Raw genomic sequence first — 17,525 nt, forward strand, 5'->3', positions numbered from 1 at the left:
GGGAAATGGGAATTTTTTTGGGGGTAGACAATACGTCGTGACGTATTTGGCTCTTTCTTTCAACAAGTAAGGTTTTACTGTTCAAAGTTATTTGCTTTTAAACTGTTATTGGATGAGATAATTTTGGAATTATTTGTTTTTAAAATATTAATGTTTGAAGCAGTATCAAATTAATATATTTTAAATCATTAGTGCTTGAGATAGTAATAGAAGTATTCGTTTTTAGAATATTAGTGTATAGAATATTTGTTTTTAAATATTAATGCTTGAGATGTTAATCTAATGATTTGTTTTAAGCTATTAGTACTTAAGAGAATAGAGGAATTTGTTTTTAAAATATTAGTGTATAAAAACGGTGTGGGAAGTGTTTGTTTTAAGCTATTAGCGATAAGATAATAACAGAAGTATTTGTTTTTAAAATGTCATTGTATGAAGTAGTATCAAAAGTACTTGTTTTAAATTGTTAGTGTATATGGTAGGTTTAGAAGTGTATCTTTTTAAAACACTAGCGCATGAAATAGCGTTAGAACTATTTGTTTTTTAAACTATCATTGTATAGAATAAAGAAGTTTCAAAAACTATTAGTTGCAAGATATTACTTAAATAACTTATTTGTAAACTATTAGTGCTCGGGATAATTTTGTAATGGTGAAACTTAGATATATTCTGAAACGGTTTACAATTGTAAGGTAGCTGTTATTTATATAGTTAAAATATATGATTTTATTTCTTTTTGTTTTTCTTTTAACTGGTTGGGTCTTAAACAAACAAAACATTTACCATTTAAAAACAAACAACAAAGTTGTGTTTAACGAGGATCAGCAGATTAACTTTATAATTAAGACATTCAGGTGAAGTGTCACTGAATGTGCAAAACCTTCATATTCACAAAAAAACAATTTTTAACCCGCACAGTGTCTTACGAAAAGCTGCCTTAAATAAATACAATCATTGCGTGGAGTCAGGATTGTCTGTATATCAGATGTATAGGTTCGACTATTATCAGCCTTGACAATGAGCACGCATTTGTCAAGCCGAATGCGCTGATGACACGCGCACCTATTCACAGGTATAATAGAAATAGATCACTCGGGACGACACAAACAAGCCTGATTCAGAATACATGCTAAGTGAGTCTGCTACGCAGGCAGCCAATGAACAGAGAATGACCTCATCTTTTACGGGTAATAAGTTTGAGAGCCAGAGTCGATGCGAAAATGTACTCATCAATCAACAGGGGTCTAGTGACAAATGGTAAGAACTGTTTCTCAGAAACATGCATTACTTGTCACGTAATTTAACACATTACGTTTATTAATACTTTTTAAATAAAAACATGGAAAATTCTCAAAAGCGTAATTTCTATGCATTTATCCTTGCGCGTTTAAATATTTTGTTACTTTGTTGCATGGCGATAAAATGTTGCTTAAGCAAGTAGTATATATATTATATACTACTTTAAAGTCTAAATTTTAAAGTCTAAAATTTGTATAATATAACATCTTACTATTCAAAGAAGCAAAAATTGTCTATCCTACTTTCTAGAGTTTTTTTGCAGTGCTTGCAGGTAAAATGAGGTGCCCAGGGTTTGTCTTGATCTCCGACAGGCATATCGAAATATGCCTTGTAGGCTTACACATTTTAGTAGATGCTGTTACAGTGTACTTTTTCGCTCTTGTTTTGATAAATTGGCCACATACATAGCAGAATGCGTCTGAAGAATGCCATCTCTTACAAAATCAGATAGGCAGCTAAAACTAAACTGAAGTGGTGAGCCTCTGTATTATTATGGAAAGTTCTTAAATTCTTAAGTTCTACAACATTCTAGAAAATTTCTTGTAAGTTCGAGAAAATTCTTTATCAGCTATCGGCACTGAATTTACCTGGAATGTTCTGGAAAATAGGTAAATTTGAAAAATTCATTACCCAGGTCACAAAAGCGAAGTTTGAAGAGAAAAAAAAAAGGTCTTTTACCTTTATTTTAGGCCTAAGCAAGTGGGAAATAACACTTTCTGCCCAGGAACTACAAAAAGTAAAACTGTTGTTACACAGTATAATAATTTATTGGAATTTTCAAGTTAATTTCCGAATAAATTATAATAATTGTTATTACTGGTAATAATGAGACAAAGAGTCATCGCGAAAGTGAAAGGGATTGGATTTTACTGCAAGAATCTGAAACTTCATCTTTCTGTTAGGGTTCAAGCACTGGTTGGATAAATTACATAACTAACTAAATAGAGCATGTGGTAGGGTAGGTTTTTAAGTTTCAAATATGACTTATGAAAACAAAAGTATTGCGTTTTATAAGCTGCAACCGTATTTTTTTAAATTAAATGCGTATTCTAATAAACATAATCCATTATTTAGGTATCTAAAGAGTCGCGCAAAATTACTTCTAAAACAAATCTAGGTGATACATCATACTAGTGATAATCAATTCGAACAAAATAACCAGTGGTCTCTCAATTCAGAACAAAATGTTACAGCATAGCGATGATTAGTTGGAGCAAGAGAAAGTGTAATCGCGGTAGGTTTCAAAAATCCAATCTTTTTTGTTGTTAGTTTATTTTGTTGAATAAAATGGTTTGGGTACCAATTATTTTTCAAGACTTTCATTTCATACTTGTTTTCTTTACGACAATTTGATTAAATTGAAGAGAGATTTTAATATTTTCTCATTGACGTTTTAATAACCAGAACTTTGTGGAAAGAGAAGTCGTGGCAATAAACTCAAATGTTTATCTACATTCTGGGGTTTAAAATGTTCAGTAATCGTTAGTTCCATTGCTTTTGTCTGCAAACCAAGTATCTAAGAAAAACTTTTATTCTTTTCTGCTGCAGATTGAGTGTCATTGCTGATGACTCAACTTTTTTTCCAAAATTTTGTTTATTGGTTAATTTGTCATCCAGATATCTTGTATATATTTCAGTTTTGTTGGGTATGTGTTTGTATATCTTATAGTAAAACCACATAGGGGCTATCTGCTATGTTTACCGAAAGAAATTGAACACCTGATTTTGGCATTCTAAGTCTGAAGACTAATCGATTTTTCATGGGGAATCAATTTTGTTGGGAGTTAATACTTAGACATAGAAACTAGAAGTCATTCAAATTAGAGAGTACATAGTTGTACCATAGACTTGTTAATAATGCTCATTGTACTGGAATTGGAAGCTGTCAAGACAGTTTCAGTACGGTATAAGTTTCATCTGGTGAAAGTAACGTCCGTTGAGTCAAGGTCTTGTCTTCATGTGATCTAAGGCAATCTCTTACGCCACTTTGTGTATAGATACGAACAGGCCTATGAAATCAAACAATATCACTTCTTCATTTTTGTTGACGGACGGTTTTGAATATAATTTATGAATTTAAAACTATTTCCGGTGTTTAGAAGGGTTGTGTGGGTGAACTAATAAAACTGATTATCTGTCGTTATGAGATGTTCTCTTTCAACACCTTTTTAAACTCATTTTTTCCTGTTTCTATAAGTACTCTTCTGTTTGAATATTTTACATTTATTTTAAATTTTTATTTGAATATTATCCTTCAACAAAGGTAATTTCTGATATACTTCATCCCTTTTCCTAGACTTTTAGTCTTTGTTGTAAGCATCTTTTGGAGAATCGCACAATTAGCCAAGATGATTCTTTCAACAAAACTGTCTTATTTATGTTTTTTGTTGTTGTCATCGTTTTACGTAATACTTGCAGGATTCTTAATCTTTCGTTGTTTTTTAAAATTTCAGTAATATAATGTCTTGGAGAATTTGCATTCTTTAAAATTTTAACATTTTCTCCCTGACTGACAAATTGGTTCCTTGAGTATTTTCCGTATAGTTTGTTAAACGCAAACCTATACAATGTATAGGAACTTTCGTTTTCGGAGTTACCGTTGAGCCACTGGGAAAGGGGTTTGGTTTGTTCTGAACTTTACGCAAAGCTACACGAGGGTTGCCTTCTCTAGCCGTTCCAAATTTAGCAGTGTAAGATTAGAGGGAAGGTAGCTAATCATCAATACCCAACGCCAACTCTTGCGGTACTATTTTACCAACGAATGGTGGAATTGATAGTCATATTATAACTCCCCCACGCTGAAAGGACGAGCAAGTTTGGTATGCCAGGGATTGATATTTGCTCAGTATTCTTTATTTTCAAATTACCGCTTTGAAAAATGACCCTTTTAGTACTTAACGAAACGATGTAATTGTAAAAAAAATTACTTTGTTTTCTAGATGAGTCGAAGATTTCACAATTTTCTTCATCTTTTCCGCAAGTTGATCAAAATATTTCATCAACTTTAATACCTTAACTAACATTATTTTGTTATTTGTTTAGCCCAGTAATCATTACTGAAACTCATACGCTGACAAAACCCAGATGTTCAACAAAATCATTGCTAAAAGTAAAGCAAGAATGGTTTGAATCCTTATTGTGATCTGTACCTAAGTCCGCGTAACTCCATATTTTGCAAAGGGTGTTTAGCGCTGTACTGATGTATCCTTATACAAACGAAATTTTCAGTAAGCACTGAGAACATACTGTTCTTGGCAGTTAAGATGTAATTGGGAATTTCCATATTTTCCAATTATGAGAAAGGTCAACTACGGAGTCATGTTAAAGAACTTCTGATTTTCTTTTTATACAAAAAATGTGTCATTATTCAATTATTTGATTCAACTTCAAACATCTACTATTGGGATCTACTTTCATGAAGGTTAATTTGGTGCTATACATTTTGCAGCTTAGTAGGTAATAAGAAAACGTTTATTGATAATCTATGATTCTATTTTAAATCATACATTGACGTGACAAGCTAAATATGAGACAGTACAAGCTGCTGATATGATACAGCTTACTCATCTTTAACGGATGACAGTTGCTTTCACTTCATCAACACTGTCTAGGTGAATCACCAGCTACCAAGCGCCTTTAGATGCTCATTGAAGATCTAAGTCCAATTGACGTGGTGGCAAAGACTATCCATTCACTACTGTATTCTTACGGGAAGTTGTTAACTAGTTGAGTACTGTGTAGGAAATGCGTTATTGTCCATTTGAAGAAAATTCTAAACAACTGGATTTACAGATGGAAAAATTTATACGTTAAACTTTGTGGATGTGATATTACAGTAAAAGTGAGGAAATTCCGACATTTTATGTCAGATTCACTTTTTATCAGAAGTGCTCTTAAAAGAGCAAAACAATCAAATAAAATCGCAATGTTCATAAAATTCTCTTATAGTTAGCGTTATAAAACACTAACATATATATTTTTAATCATCTTATTTGTGTAAACAAAATTGATTTTTGTATCTCAGAACGGTTGGTATGAGTATTAACACTTATATATAAGCAGAAGACAACGTTTCGACCTTCCTAGGTCATCTTCAGGTTGACGAAAGGTTTCAGCAAATTATGAGTGTCACTTTATTACCTCATTTATTATATTCCACTTGCAGTCTCAATTGTAGGTAATCAAGCTAAAGAACAAAATTATAATTAAGGCTACGTATGTTCAATTGTAGTACATTAATAATATTTAAATTAAAGATATTCTTATATGGATGGTATATTATAATTTAGTAAAAGCCTATTCATTTTCTAATATTCTTACCAGAATGTTTTCATTTTTAATCCAAATTTTGTTTAGTTGAAAACATTAAATCATTTTTATTTTTAACAATCTGAACATTTGTGATACTCTTTTCACTAGCCATTAAAACATTCCACAGCGCATTTCAGCACTGATCACTTTGTTACACGTGATATACGCTAGCGACGTCTTACTTTTACTTGATTATGTATTTACTCTTACCTGAGATATGTGCGGCTATTTCTACTGAATTGTGTGTTTGTTGATTTTAACCACTTACAAAACCTTGAACTTTAGCTCGGTTGGAGTACGACTTGTTGCAGGTCTCCTTTTGGACAGTCCTAGTTTCTTAAATTGATAATTATTCCTTTATTTCTTAATGTCATTACATACAAGTCTAAATTCCCGATATTAACATATGATGTGAATGGTTCGATATCTTATGTCGGAAAAAGTTGTCACTGACAACTTCTCAAAAGTGAACAATTTTCGGGACCATCACACTGTGCTTGAAACGTTAAACAATGTCCAAAATGTAGTTTTGATACCTTCTGTTCCATCGCAACTTTATATTGTCCAAAGTTGTCACGTGACTTTTTGATTTACATATTCAAAATAGTCTTAGTATAACGTATTAAAACTTTGGTACAAAATATTGACGTATCCTAGAACACAATCTACCTTTTGTTGTTCGAAAAATATTTGCCAAAATCCATATAAATAAATTTTCCTTAATTTTTTGAAAATTAACTACTTTTCTTATTTTGTATTAGAGATTTTATGGCTTATATTTAAATGTTTAACTTCAAATTATTACCTTGAGTTCAACTTCATTTAATAAACTTAAATTATTACTCTTTGTGGCAAGAACTTTATTTTACGAAGTAACTATGGTAGAATTTTCTTTTAACTTTTAACACTTTTAAGTAGGTACAATTTATGAAGCCTCCAGTTGGTCTATTCTAACTTCTCCAATTTCGTAAGATATCAGTTGAAGAACTTTTAACACCGGATTCTCGATCTCGAGCTATCTCGTTTATTTTCACCCTTTAAAATACTCATTCTAAGAAATCTCTAGAATCTTGTACGTAGCATTAACCAAATTTTACAAATCCTAGTTAAGACATTACGTCAGTTGGACCTTGTTAATATTACACGTAATGGGATTTTTTGTTGAAGTTTTTCGATTTTATCTACGATTTTCTTAACATGGCAATAATTAATTTCGGTTTCTAGTGGTAATAAACCATTTATATTGTCTAAAACCCTTTTTATGAAAATAGTTCTTTCATAAACGTCAAGTATGAGAATTTCCATATTTGTCAAAAATATGGAGACCCTTCACTGTATTATTTAGTTACATTTCAATTTTATGCGCAATGTTCAATGGTCAGGTGATTAAGATGCTCGACTCCTAATCTGAGGGTCACGGCTTCTAATCCCTCTCGCACCAAACATACTTGCCCTTTCAGCCGTGAGGGCGATATAATGTTATGATCAATCTTCCTATTTCTTTGTAAAAGAGTAGTCCAAAAGTTGGCGGTGCGTGGTGATGACTAGCTGCCTTCCCGCTAGTCTTAAACTGCTAAAGTAGGGATGGCTAATACAGATAGCCCTCGTGTAGCTTTGCGCGAAATTAAAAAATAAACATACATTTATTTTGTTGTGAATATTTTTCTAGAATCGCAACAGCACGGCGTCAAAGTAAACGAAAATGAAATTAAAACTTAGAAAAGTGTTAAAATACTTTACGAGTATACATGTCTTCATTTTCTTTGTTTAATTGTTAATGTTAGTAATAGACTAGTTCTGAATGTCAAGACTGTATTTGTTAGATGCAAATTTCGTTTCGTAACATGTTTTTTTTTTTCTCTTTAACTTTTGTTTCAGAAATTTAAGGAATCAGTTAACGAATCTTTAAATCCTATGGGAGTATCTGTAAACAATAAATTCATTAGCAACTTAATCAGAGCTAAACATTTAAAATCGTACATGAGTTAGACAAAAAGCAGTTAATTCACAACTGTAAGAAAGAGGGTCGATTTTCGTAGAAACGTGGAGAATTGAATCAGATTCTTAAAGCATAAGTCCAATCTTTTGTACTAGTATTGTTTTATACGTAATTATCTTTAAAGAAGCGAGTAGATATAATTACGTCTAAACAAAAAACAAGAACATTCATTAAAAATGAGCTGGGAGGCAACTATCCCTCTTTCACAAGTTTTGTTTTAAAACTAATGTGATTACACGAGTCCAAAAAACTTAAAGTACAAATTTTAACATCAAAGAGTAATCTGTGATGTTAATTGTACTTTTAAAGTTTTTTTTTGGAAGTTAAGAGGTGTCTGTGACGCTGCAAAACCGGTTTGGTAAAAAATGAAAATGTTGGAGTTTTCATTATACATATTGATCTTAAAGCAAAATCACATTTGAATTGCAGTTGATTTATGCATATTACTTATTTGATATTCAATGGACAATACAATATTTTAAACTCCCAAGATAAGGCTTAGACGATTGCAACCTTTACAACAATCAAACTTTCTAGTTTGAGATATTCATGAATACAATAAGTCCTATTACAAACAATGTGTTTGAAGGAAGTAAATGGAAACATATTTATACTGTAAGATTTCTATAATATCTCATTTTCTAAGACAGGTTGATTAAATTGAAGGAAGAAGGCCGAAAACGGGGGGGAACATTTATCAGATGTACTTGTACGGTCGAATACTATGAACATAAATAATGGGTTTATCTGCTTTACAATAAAAGAATGTCACGTATGTAAAAAGCTGAATTATACGTGATTGTTAGCTGTAGCGTTCACAACGAGTAAGGGTTATTTCGGGAACTCTCCATGTAGACAACAGCCATGCTCATAAGACTCGAATCTATTCTGCAATGAAAGAGTCATTTGTAGTAATTGATTTTTAAAATTCAGGAAATTCATTATTTTATTATTTGGTGATTAATTATCTTTTAATAAGGTTATTATTTGTTTTCACATACCTTGATATTATGTTTTTATGAATTAAATTAGTTCTTTGTTCTTGTGTGAATGTCTTTTTTTTTTTTTTTCAAGCTGACAAATAAAGTAACTATTTCTTTGTTTGTTCGGATATTCGTCTGAAACTATACAAGAGTTATCTCTCTTTAAGCCTGAATCGATAGATTTGAGAGGCTACGGCTAGTCAATAGCACTCACCACCGAATCATGAGCTAAATTTGTCTGCCCGAATAGTGGAATTCAAATTTTTCTTCAATGCATAACCATATATCTTCGCATTCTTAATCCTGTGCATTGAACCACTGCTCACGCATTGAAGAAAAGGTGGTTTTAATTACTACTACTTTTAAAACTATATTCTTACTTATAAACTATCAGAACTTCCACCGATCACATAAAAAAATGAAGGAATATCCCTTATGTTTTACCTATGATTCTAGGAAACTTTCTTTTCAAAGTTATTTCTGTAGTGTTGGCACGTGATAGTCTGATTGTTGAGCGCTTGCCACATAAGATGGAACACGCGGCATATAAAACCTGGCGTTAATCGTGTTCACTTTTTCACCAGGCCCGGCATGGCTAAGCGTGTTAAGGCGTGCTACTCGTATTCAGAGGGGGGCGGGTTCGCAGCCCCGTCGCACCAAACATGCTCGCCCTTTCAGCCGTGGGGGCGTTATATTGTGACGGTCAATTCTAATACTATTGTGACGGTCCTTCTTATTTGAAACAAAATAATTATTTGGCAACGCATAACACAAGCCCTCCCTCCTCCCGAAAAGAGAACATGACGTTTAATGATTGATATCCGTTATCAGAACTAGGAAGATTCTGACGAGCGGATTTCAGTCATTGTGAAAACTATTAGTTATAATTAAACTTAAATGATTGTATAAACCCCATAACCATAGCCTGACCATAACATAGAGATGAAATAGATTTGTCTGTCTGTCAGTCTTCGATAAGTTATCAGGTTTCTAAGTTTTATTTTGAACGTACGGGAAAAGGGTGTTTGCCAGCGAGACATTTAAAATAGAGAAATTTACTAACTTTGCAGCTAATGAGTAAATAATACTGCCTATATCATAATGGCGATTTTGTAGAATAATTACAGTCCTCGCCTTATAAAGTAAATTAATTTGTGAAAATTAAAATAAATACGAGTTACCGCCCCATCTTATTTAATTCGTCCATGTACATATGTACCAGGCTCATAACTGTTGAAACTTTCCGTATTTCTTCAAAATGCGATGAATGTATATATATTTTATTTATGATTAAAATATTAATGATGAATAACAGAACGACAGTAGTAACAACGAATTTGTGTATGATCAGTAGCAAACATTTAATTGTTAGACGTTTCGGAAAATACATATTCCATATTCAGCAAATTATATTAAAAATCCTAAATTATTAGGTACAGACATATTATAGAATTTAAACGTTCTATAAAAATAATTAAAATACAACACAAGCGTATGAAATAAATTAAGAGACAATCGAATAAACAGAGAATAGAATAACGCAACGATACTATACAAGTATTTAGAAGACTTAACTGTAGTGAAGTTATTATTTAAAGTTGGGAGTTTACCTAAAACAAAAAAATTTCTTTACTAAAAAGTTCAGTATTTGATGATACAGATGAGATGACTTTGGAATTCATAATAAAGATAGGGTTGTTAGTGTTTTCAGTGTGTGTGAATCGTGGAGTCTGGGGAATTTGATAATTTGTTTACCAGTTCTGCTTCATATTCCCATATGTTTGCGGGTATAATTGTGGTATAGTTTTACCAGTATAAGTAGAATTACAGTCACCACATGTGTATTTATAAACGGTCCTGGAACGCATGGGTGTAGATAATAGGTCCTTAGATCAAAATAGATCTTGTATTTTGAATGGTGATTAAGATAACGAGGTGGTATATCTAACGTGAACAAATAAAACATTTAAAAAAGGAATTTGAGTTTGAACAGTAAGTATTAATTAGTACTTATTGTCAATCATCAGTGACATATCAAATAGGGTGTGTTTTTCTTATAACAAAGCCACATCGGGCTATCTGCTCAGCCCATCGAGGGGAATCGAACCCCTGATTTTAACGTTATAAATCCGGAGACATACCGCTGTACTAGCGGGGAGGCTACATATCAAAGAGACTCCCAGTCTTCAGAAGATAACGTAAGGTTTTAAGGTAATAATGGTAGGAAGTGTAAATTAGTTTTATTTTATAGTGTTATGTTTTATGCTAGATAATGGAAGTTTATAATAACTGTCATCATTTACTTCTATCTTATTCCAATAACATACTTTACTCTTCTTTATATACTTTTCGAGAGGAAGGAAACGTGCTCTGCACTAAGGAAACATGTCCTGCAATATGTTTCTAATTCGCGAGTCCTTCCGTAACATTAGAAATATCACGAAATGAATTTTCTTCCTGTTTCCTAAGCTGCACCTGAGTGTCTTATTGCCGTGAAAGAAATTTTTTTTCCTGTCTTAAGAAAAAGGTTGACGTTAATTAATGATACGACTATTCACCACTGAACATGTTACATCACTTGTCTGTGTAGTAAATGGTTTCGTATAAACATGTTTAGAAGTTTTCTTCATGCTCTAAAAATTTGTATACTTCTAGAAGATTTCATATGCTGTAATGCAAGCTCGTAGAGTATACTAACCTGATGAGTTAGTCGTTCTATTATCAAGGGAATACAGGTATATATCATACATGTTTGATGCTTACATGGTATACTCATCTTGCAAGTTATCTTTTCCCCGAAAGGTACATACACTAGTAAGTTATAATCAAGGTTGTGAGGGTCATCATAGCTAATAAGTTTTCTGTGTTGTGTTAACAGTGTAGGATATGTATCACTACTAAGTTATTTATTCTGCAGCCAGGGATATACAACTTCTTGAGTGTATTATACTTGCTTAACAAGCTAATCTTCTGTTGTCAAAGCTATGAGTGACTAATTTGTGATTTACAGATATAATAATAATAAGTGAGAGTATGGATTATGTGTACTACCGCAGGGTCCCAGAAAGTGTTCTGTTTCATGAGTAAATAAAACAAAAATTAAGAGTAACAAATAGTTTTCTTTCTTTTAAAGTTTGTATGCCACGCTGTGTTGTAGCCTAAAGAGTGCATAATTCTTTTAATGGCATGCGCACTTTTCACCAATGTCACGACAAACTGCAACATTAAGCATTTCTTATGGTACATCACTTCAGTGTCTACTAAATGACTCACAGACAATACAGTGCTATATAAAAATAGGCGACCCTTTTTTAGTGGCCTTCAAACCCCTTTCGGATAAATTCTTTAGAAAAATCTACGGAAACTCGAATTGTAAACGTAACGGATTATACCTAAATGTTCCTAAATTTATTGTTGTGACATCTGGATAAGCAGACTTATTATGATGAGCGCCGGTTTATGATATACTAAATTTATTTTTATAATTTTGTTCAATCAAAACAAATATTTAGTCAGTTTACTAGGTCTAATGACGTAGGTTTTGATAGTGGAATCAAAGTTTTAATAAATATTTAGCCAATACATTTACCGCTGAATAAAACTGAAAAAAATAACAAATAAATGGGAAAAGTAAAAAAAAAAAGTGTTACTAGTACGCAACGACTGGTCCACCCTTCTTTTGGACGATTCTATCTTTTAAGATGAGAAAAATATGAAATTTAATTTAAGTACAACAGAAGTATATTAATCAAGAACATAGAAAACAGAAATTATACTTGCCGTTTACTATTGGAGAAAATATTCAGCTTCTTCTTTTATATCCGAATTTATTGTTTAGTTAGTGGTAAAAATTTAATTGTTTGAGTTACTTTTTTATATCTTTCATTGCGTATTATAACATATTGCACATTTCCCAGTTCCTGATAATTTTACTATACATCAGTGTCTACGTTAATTATAAAACTTGCAGTAGCTTTAGAGGCGTTTAAATTATTTAAGTTATTCTTAGTTTGTTTTATATATTTGAAACTTTCTGTATAAATATTTACTGTTTCTAATTCGTACGGGCACATTAGCTGGCAGAAAGATTAACATTTATTGCTTCTAATCCATATAAACACTCCTTAGCTCAAAGGTAAACATCTACTGTCTCTAACTGCTTTAGACACTCCAGGTGGCTTAAAGGTAAACATTTACTGCTTCTAATCTATATTTACACTAGCTGGCAGAAAGATAAACCCCTACTGTTTCTAATCCACATAGATATTTCAGTTGGGAGAAAGGTAAACATCTACTGTTTCTAATCCTTAGACACTTCAGATGACAAAGATAAACAGCTACTGTTTCTAATCCACATATATATTTCAATTGGAAGAAAGGTAAACAGCTACTGCTTCTAATCCATATAGACACTTCAGATGACGGAAATATAAAAATCCAATGTATCTCAGAACAGCTGGTATGGGTATTAACACTTTTTCTAATAAAGTAGAGAACAACTTTTTCGACCTTTTCAGGGAATCTTCAGGTTAACAAAGAGATACATTTTTACATCAAGTTGTTGTCATCACAAATCACGAATAAACACCTAATGCTTTTAATCCATATAGATATTTCAGTTGGAAAATGGTAAACTACTGTCTTTAATCCGTATTTACACTGCAGTACAAATTAAATAAAATTAATTTCCCACAGGAAGAGGTTAGGTCATTTAAAGGTGATAGTTCTTTGTTTAAAAGTTTATTCAAAGATTTTAAATCAAAAGTTACTCTTCAACAATTTTACCTATAAAAGTGCAAACACGTATTGTCATCCCGTATTCGGAAATAGTAATCAGAAGGAGGGCAGCCAACCAAGAGCATTAGGTGCCTGACAGATGTTATGTGACTCTTCAAATCGAATAACGGGATTGATATTTTTTAATGATGTGTTCGCATTGCTAAGCGTATTCATCAGCTTAGACCTGTGAACTCGGACACCAGCAAGGTAACGACCAGACGATATGTTTGATTCTGGAACACTTGTATTAACCTTTTAAGTTCATATGACAAACCTTATATTTTTATTGAGTTTTAGAGAATTTATCAAACTTTGCTAATTGCTTCTAATCACGTTACTACTTACCGTAGTATCGGAAGAAAAAACATTAAAAAGCATCTAATAAAAAAACAACAACAATTATTCCAAGAATACGTCTAAGAAAATCCTGTTAAGTACGGACATGTGTAATATTTTGTTACTGATGGAGTTAAAATAACTCTTTTTAATTCTACCCGAAGACATCAAGAAAATTGAGGTATTGTATAAGTAATAAGAAAAAAAACAACGTATATACTTATTTCCATTTATAGTGCATGTGTGACAGTGTTAGTATTTACTCACATACGTTACATAAGGTAATTAATTATTAATGTATCAGAGCAACAGTAATGCAGTAAACTGTCTAATAGATTCCTTAGTTTAATAACTATTTGTCGTTCTTATTTTATGGCATTGCAGTTTGTTATAACATGTGTTGTGGTACAACATGTCATTAGTGTGTTATTCGATTGGAATAGGTAAGAGTTGACGAAGGGCACTGTTGACTAGCAGTCTTCCCTCACTGTCTGGGGTGGCTATACGTGGATATCCATTGTGCAGCTTTGTGCCCAATTCTAAAATAAACAATTAATTAGTACTCATATTTACTATAACCAGAGCTTATGGGAAAAATATTCATAGCACTGGGAACCATGTGCTCCGTGTTTATTTTCACCATAAATAATCTACTAAAGCGTGTTTCACAACTAATCGTTAGTTGTTTTGTATTTTGTTTGTTTGCTGTTTGAATTGTGTAATTCAATTTTGGTATTTCTTCCAACTGTATCCGAACTAGTTCATACTAATTATAGTATAACTCTGGCAATTGTAATAACGTCATATCCTTCATTCTCTTCTTAACTAATGAAAACATTCAACTTCTATAATAGCGATGAAGCTTAGATTGGTACAGCAAAATGTGATCATAGAAAATGCAAGTTTTTTAACGATTTCACAGGTAGTAATAGATTTCTATAAATACGTTTTAATAAACAGCAAGCAAATTCTGATAATTTGAAAGTAAGCCAAATTTATTAAACTTCTCAAAACAATGTTGCCAATGTAACATTAAACCTGTTTGAAGAAAGAAAGTAAAGAAATACAATTGAAAACAAACGTAGGTTCTGATAATGACACATTAAGTTCGTTTAAGCTAATGATTTCTTGTTTTATCCAACTTGTATTGTTCTTGTTAAACTAAGTTATTTTTAAAAGACAAGAGATATAATTAGTGATTTAGGAGTGTTGTTATGAGCAGGAAAATAATATTCTTCAAAATAAATACTTACAGTGAAGTTAATAAGATACAAGAACAATCACAGGAATGCAATCTCTGTCTACAGATGTTTTTTAAACAAGCAGACTAACAGACAGGGTGATTATCAGGGAATTTTATATCTATATCTTAAAAACTGCTTTTATTAAAAAACTTCATTTGAGGTACAATTAAACGTTCCCCGCTGGGACAGCGGTAAGCCTTCGGACTTACAACGCTAAAATCAGGAGCTCGATTCCCCTCAGTGACCACAGTAGATAGCTCGATGTGGCTTTGCTACAAGAGAACACACACAATTAAGAATTATAACTTTTATTTTGAAAACATTTGGAAATGGTAAAAATGTTTCAAGCCTCATCTACAAGCCTAAGCAAGTTATATTTCCACCAAACTTACAAGTTTGGTTGTTTTCCTTGCTCTAGGTTTTATTTCCACAAACCGTCTTTAGTTTAGTTTTACATCGTGCACTTGTGTTCAATACTTCTAGGATGAATCATAACTAACCAGAACAGGTGATGCTGCTTAATATGCTAATTGAAAGTAGCTTAGATGGACGATTTTGTAAACATAACTGACAGTTTCGCTATTAAGCTGTCGATTAGACAGTTTTACTATCATAATCAGAAATAACACGGCCTTTACTATGATAATTGAAAATTTGATTATCACAATTAAATGCTTTCATCATAATAGGATGGAGATTTTATAATACAACTCCACAGGTTTTGCTATAAACAGTTTAATTTTCGTGACAGTTCATTATCACTGTCGGAAAGCTTTACATGAGAACCAGATGTAACAATTTGTTACGTTGTATAAATGTATACTATTAGTCCGACCGTTTCGCTTGTTTTGAACTTTGTACCAAGACACACAAGAAGTATCAACGTTAGTCGTCCCTACTTTAACAGTGATAGGCTAGAAGGAAAGCATCACTCCCTCCTCCAACGCTTAGGCTATTGTTTTACTAACGAATACTTGGATTGACCGTCACATTATAACATCTCCAAGGTTTGTTTGATGTGACGGGGATTCAAGCCTGCGACCTTTAAATTGTGAGTAAAGCACGCTAGCAGCATGGCCATGCTGGGAATAAATGGGTTCGCTACCACAGTGAAATAATAACAGTTATGCAAATAAATGGCGATCATAAGGTGCCGAGTAGTTTGTTTTTGCTGTATAAGCATTTTTTCTTGTGACAAAAGGAATGTGGAAAACTGTTTAACTGACTGATGCCTCTTATACGATATTCATATGATATATGATATTATACGATATCATTCAGATTGAAAAATATCGTTACATGATCAACAGACATATAAAACTGTTTCGGAAACATGTGTTCTGAGAAATGTAGCATATTGTTTAGAATATTCTTTAAAAACATTATGCATTATCCTCAAATACTTTTAAAGTAAATTGTTTTTTACGTCATAAGATAATAAACATATAAAATACATACAGAGTCAGAAATTATTTCTCATGGTGAATAGATTGATTTAATTAGTCATCGACCCTTTTTGTTATCGATCAAACTTCTCCCAGATATTATGCACCAAATTTCTTTCACCTAAGAGTTGAAAAAACACGTAGTATTTAAAATTAACTAGTCGCGAGGTAGCGCCATCTTAAGACTGATAAAGAAACCTACAATAAATGTTTTGGAATGAAAGTTGAATTTGATCATTTTTTACATAGTAACACTAGTAAAACAATATCTGTAATTTTAGGACTATGGACTTAATTTTGTTAAACAATTAATAAACCGTAATAAATCTATAGAATATCTAACACTGGTTTAATTAGTTTTTACATGTGAAATAAAATAATATTAATACTGTTTACTAACAAGTACATTTAATTGTACGATGTAATATAGCTCTTAATCAGCACATTATAAACATTTCAGATCTCTAAGGTTAAGAAGTAACACAATACTTGACACTCACTTCTCTGATTTCAAAATACATTCGCTGTAAAATTCCAATTAATGCTTCTCAAATATTTTAGAGATATATAAGAAAGTCATTTAAAAGTGCCCTGCGATAAAACGCATAATAAGCGCTTAAAACATACTTTATCGTTTTTTTATTACCGACAGATAATGGAGTGCTTAGTAGTCATTTTGAATTATTTTGCATACTTTTGTCAGTAAAACGAGATATAACACTTGATTGGAATATTAGAATTAAACTTTAGTTTTAATTATAAATGCCACTCAGTGTCAAAACAGTGTCTGGTGAGCCAAGCACAGATAGCTCATTGTGTAGCTTTGTGTTTATTTACAAACAAACAAGTTTAATTGTAAAAAGCAATAATAATGTTGAACTTTTTTTTAACATACTATCGGCAAGAAAAGTAGCATTTAATAGACGTTTTAACTAAATCATGGTAGATAAAAATAACAAAACACTAGTTCGATTCTGTTTCTCTCTCTTCTGTGTTATTTTCTATCTGTTTTGTTACTTCAAAGGTTCCTCATTAGGATATAAATTTACAAAATTTATAAAAATCATTAAAATACACGTAACTAGATTTAAATATACCTAAAAATAAATTAATTGAAGTTTCCGAAGCACAT

General features: G+C 31.8%; 1 protein-coding gene across 2 annotated transcripts in view; it reads left to right on the top strand.

Moving 5' to 3' along the window:
• Positions 1-1,117: 1,117 nt before the first annotated feature.
• LOC143232870 (BAI1-associated protein 3-like) overlaps positions 1,118-17,525 on the top strand; it is a 181,077-nt gene continuing 164,669 nt past the window's right edge. For both annotated transcript variants that reach the window (XM_076468859.1, XM_076468860.1), the window contains exon 1: positions 1,118-1,254. In XM_076468859.1, coding sequence (XP_076324974.1) covers positions 1,124-1,254 — 131 coding nt within the window. In that variant the 5' untranslated portion in view covers positions 1,118-1,123. The remainder of the gene's footprint in view (positions 1,255-17,525) is intronic.

The sequence above is a fragment of the Tachypleus tridentatus genome, chromosome 11, assembly GCF_004210375.1.
Source record: "Tachypleus tridentatus isolate NWPU-2018 chromosome 11, ASM421037v1, whole genome shotgun sequence".
Lineage (NCBI taxonomy): Eukaryota > Metazoa > Arthropoda > Merostomata > Xiphosura > Limulidae > Tachypleus > Tachypleus tridentatus.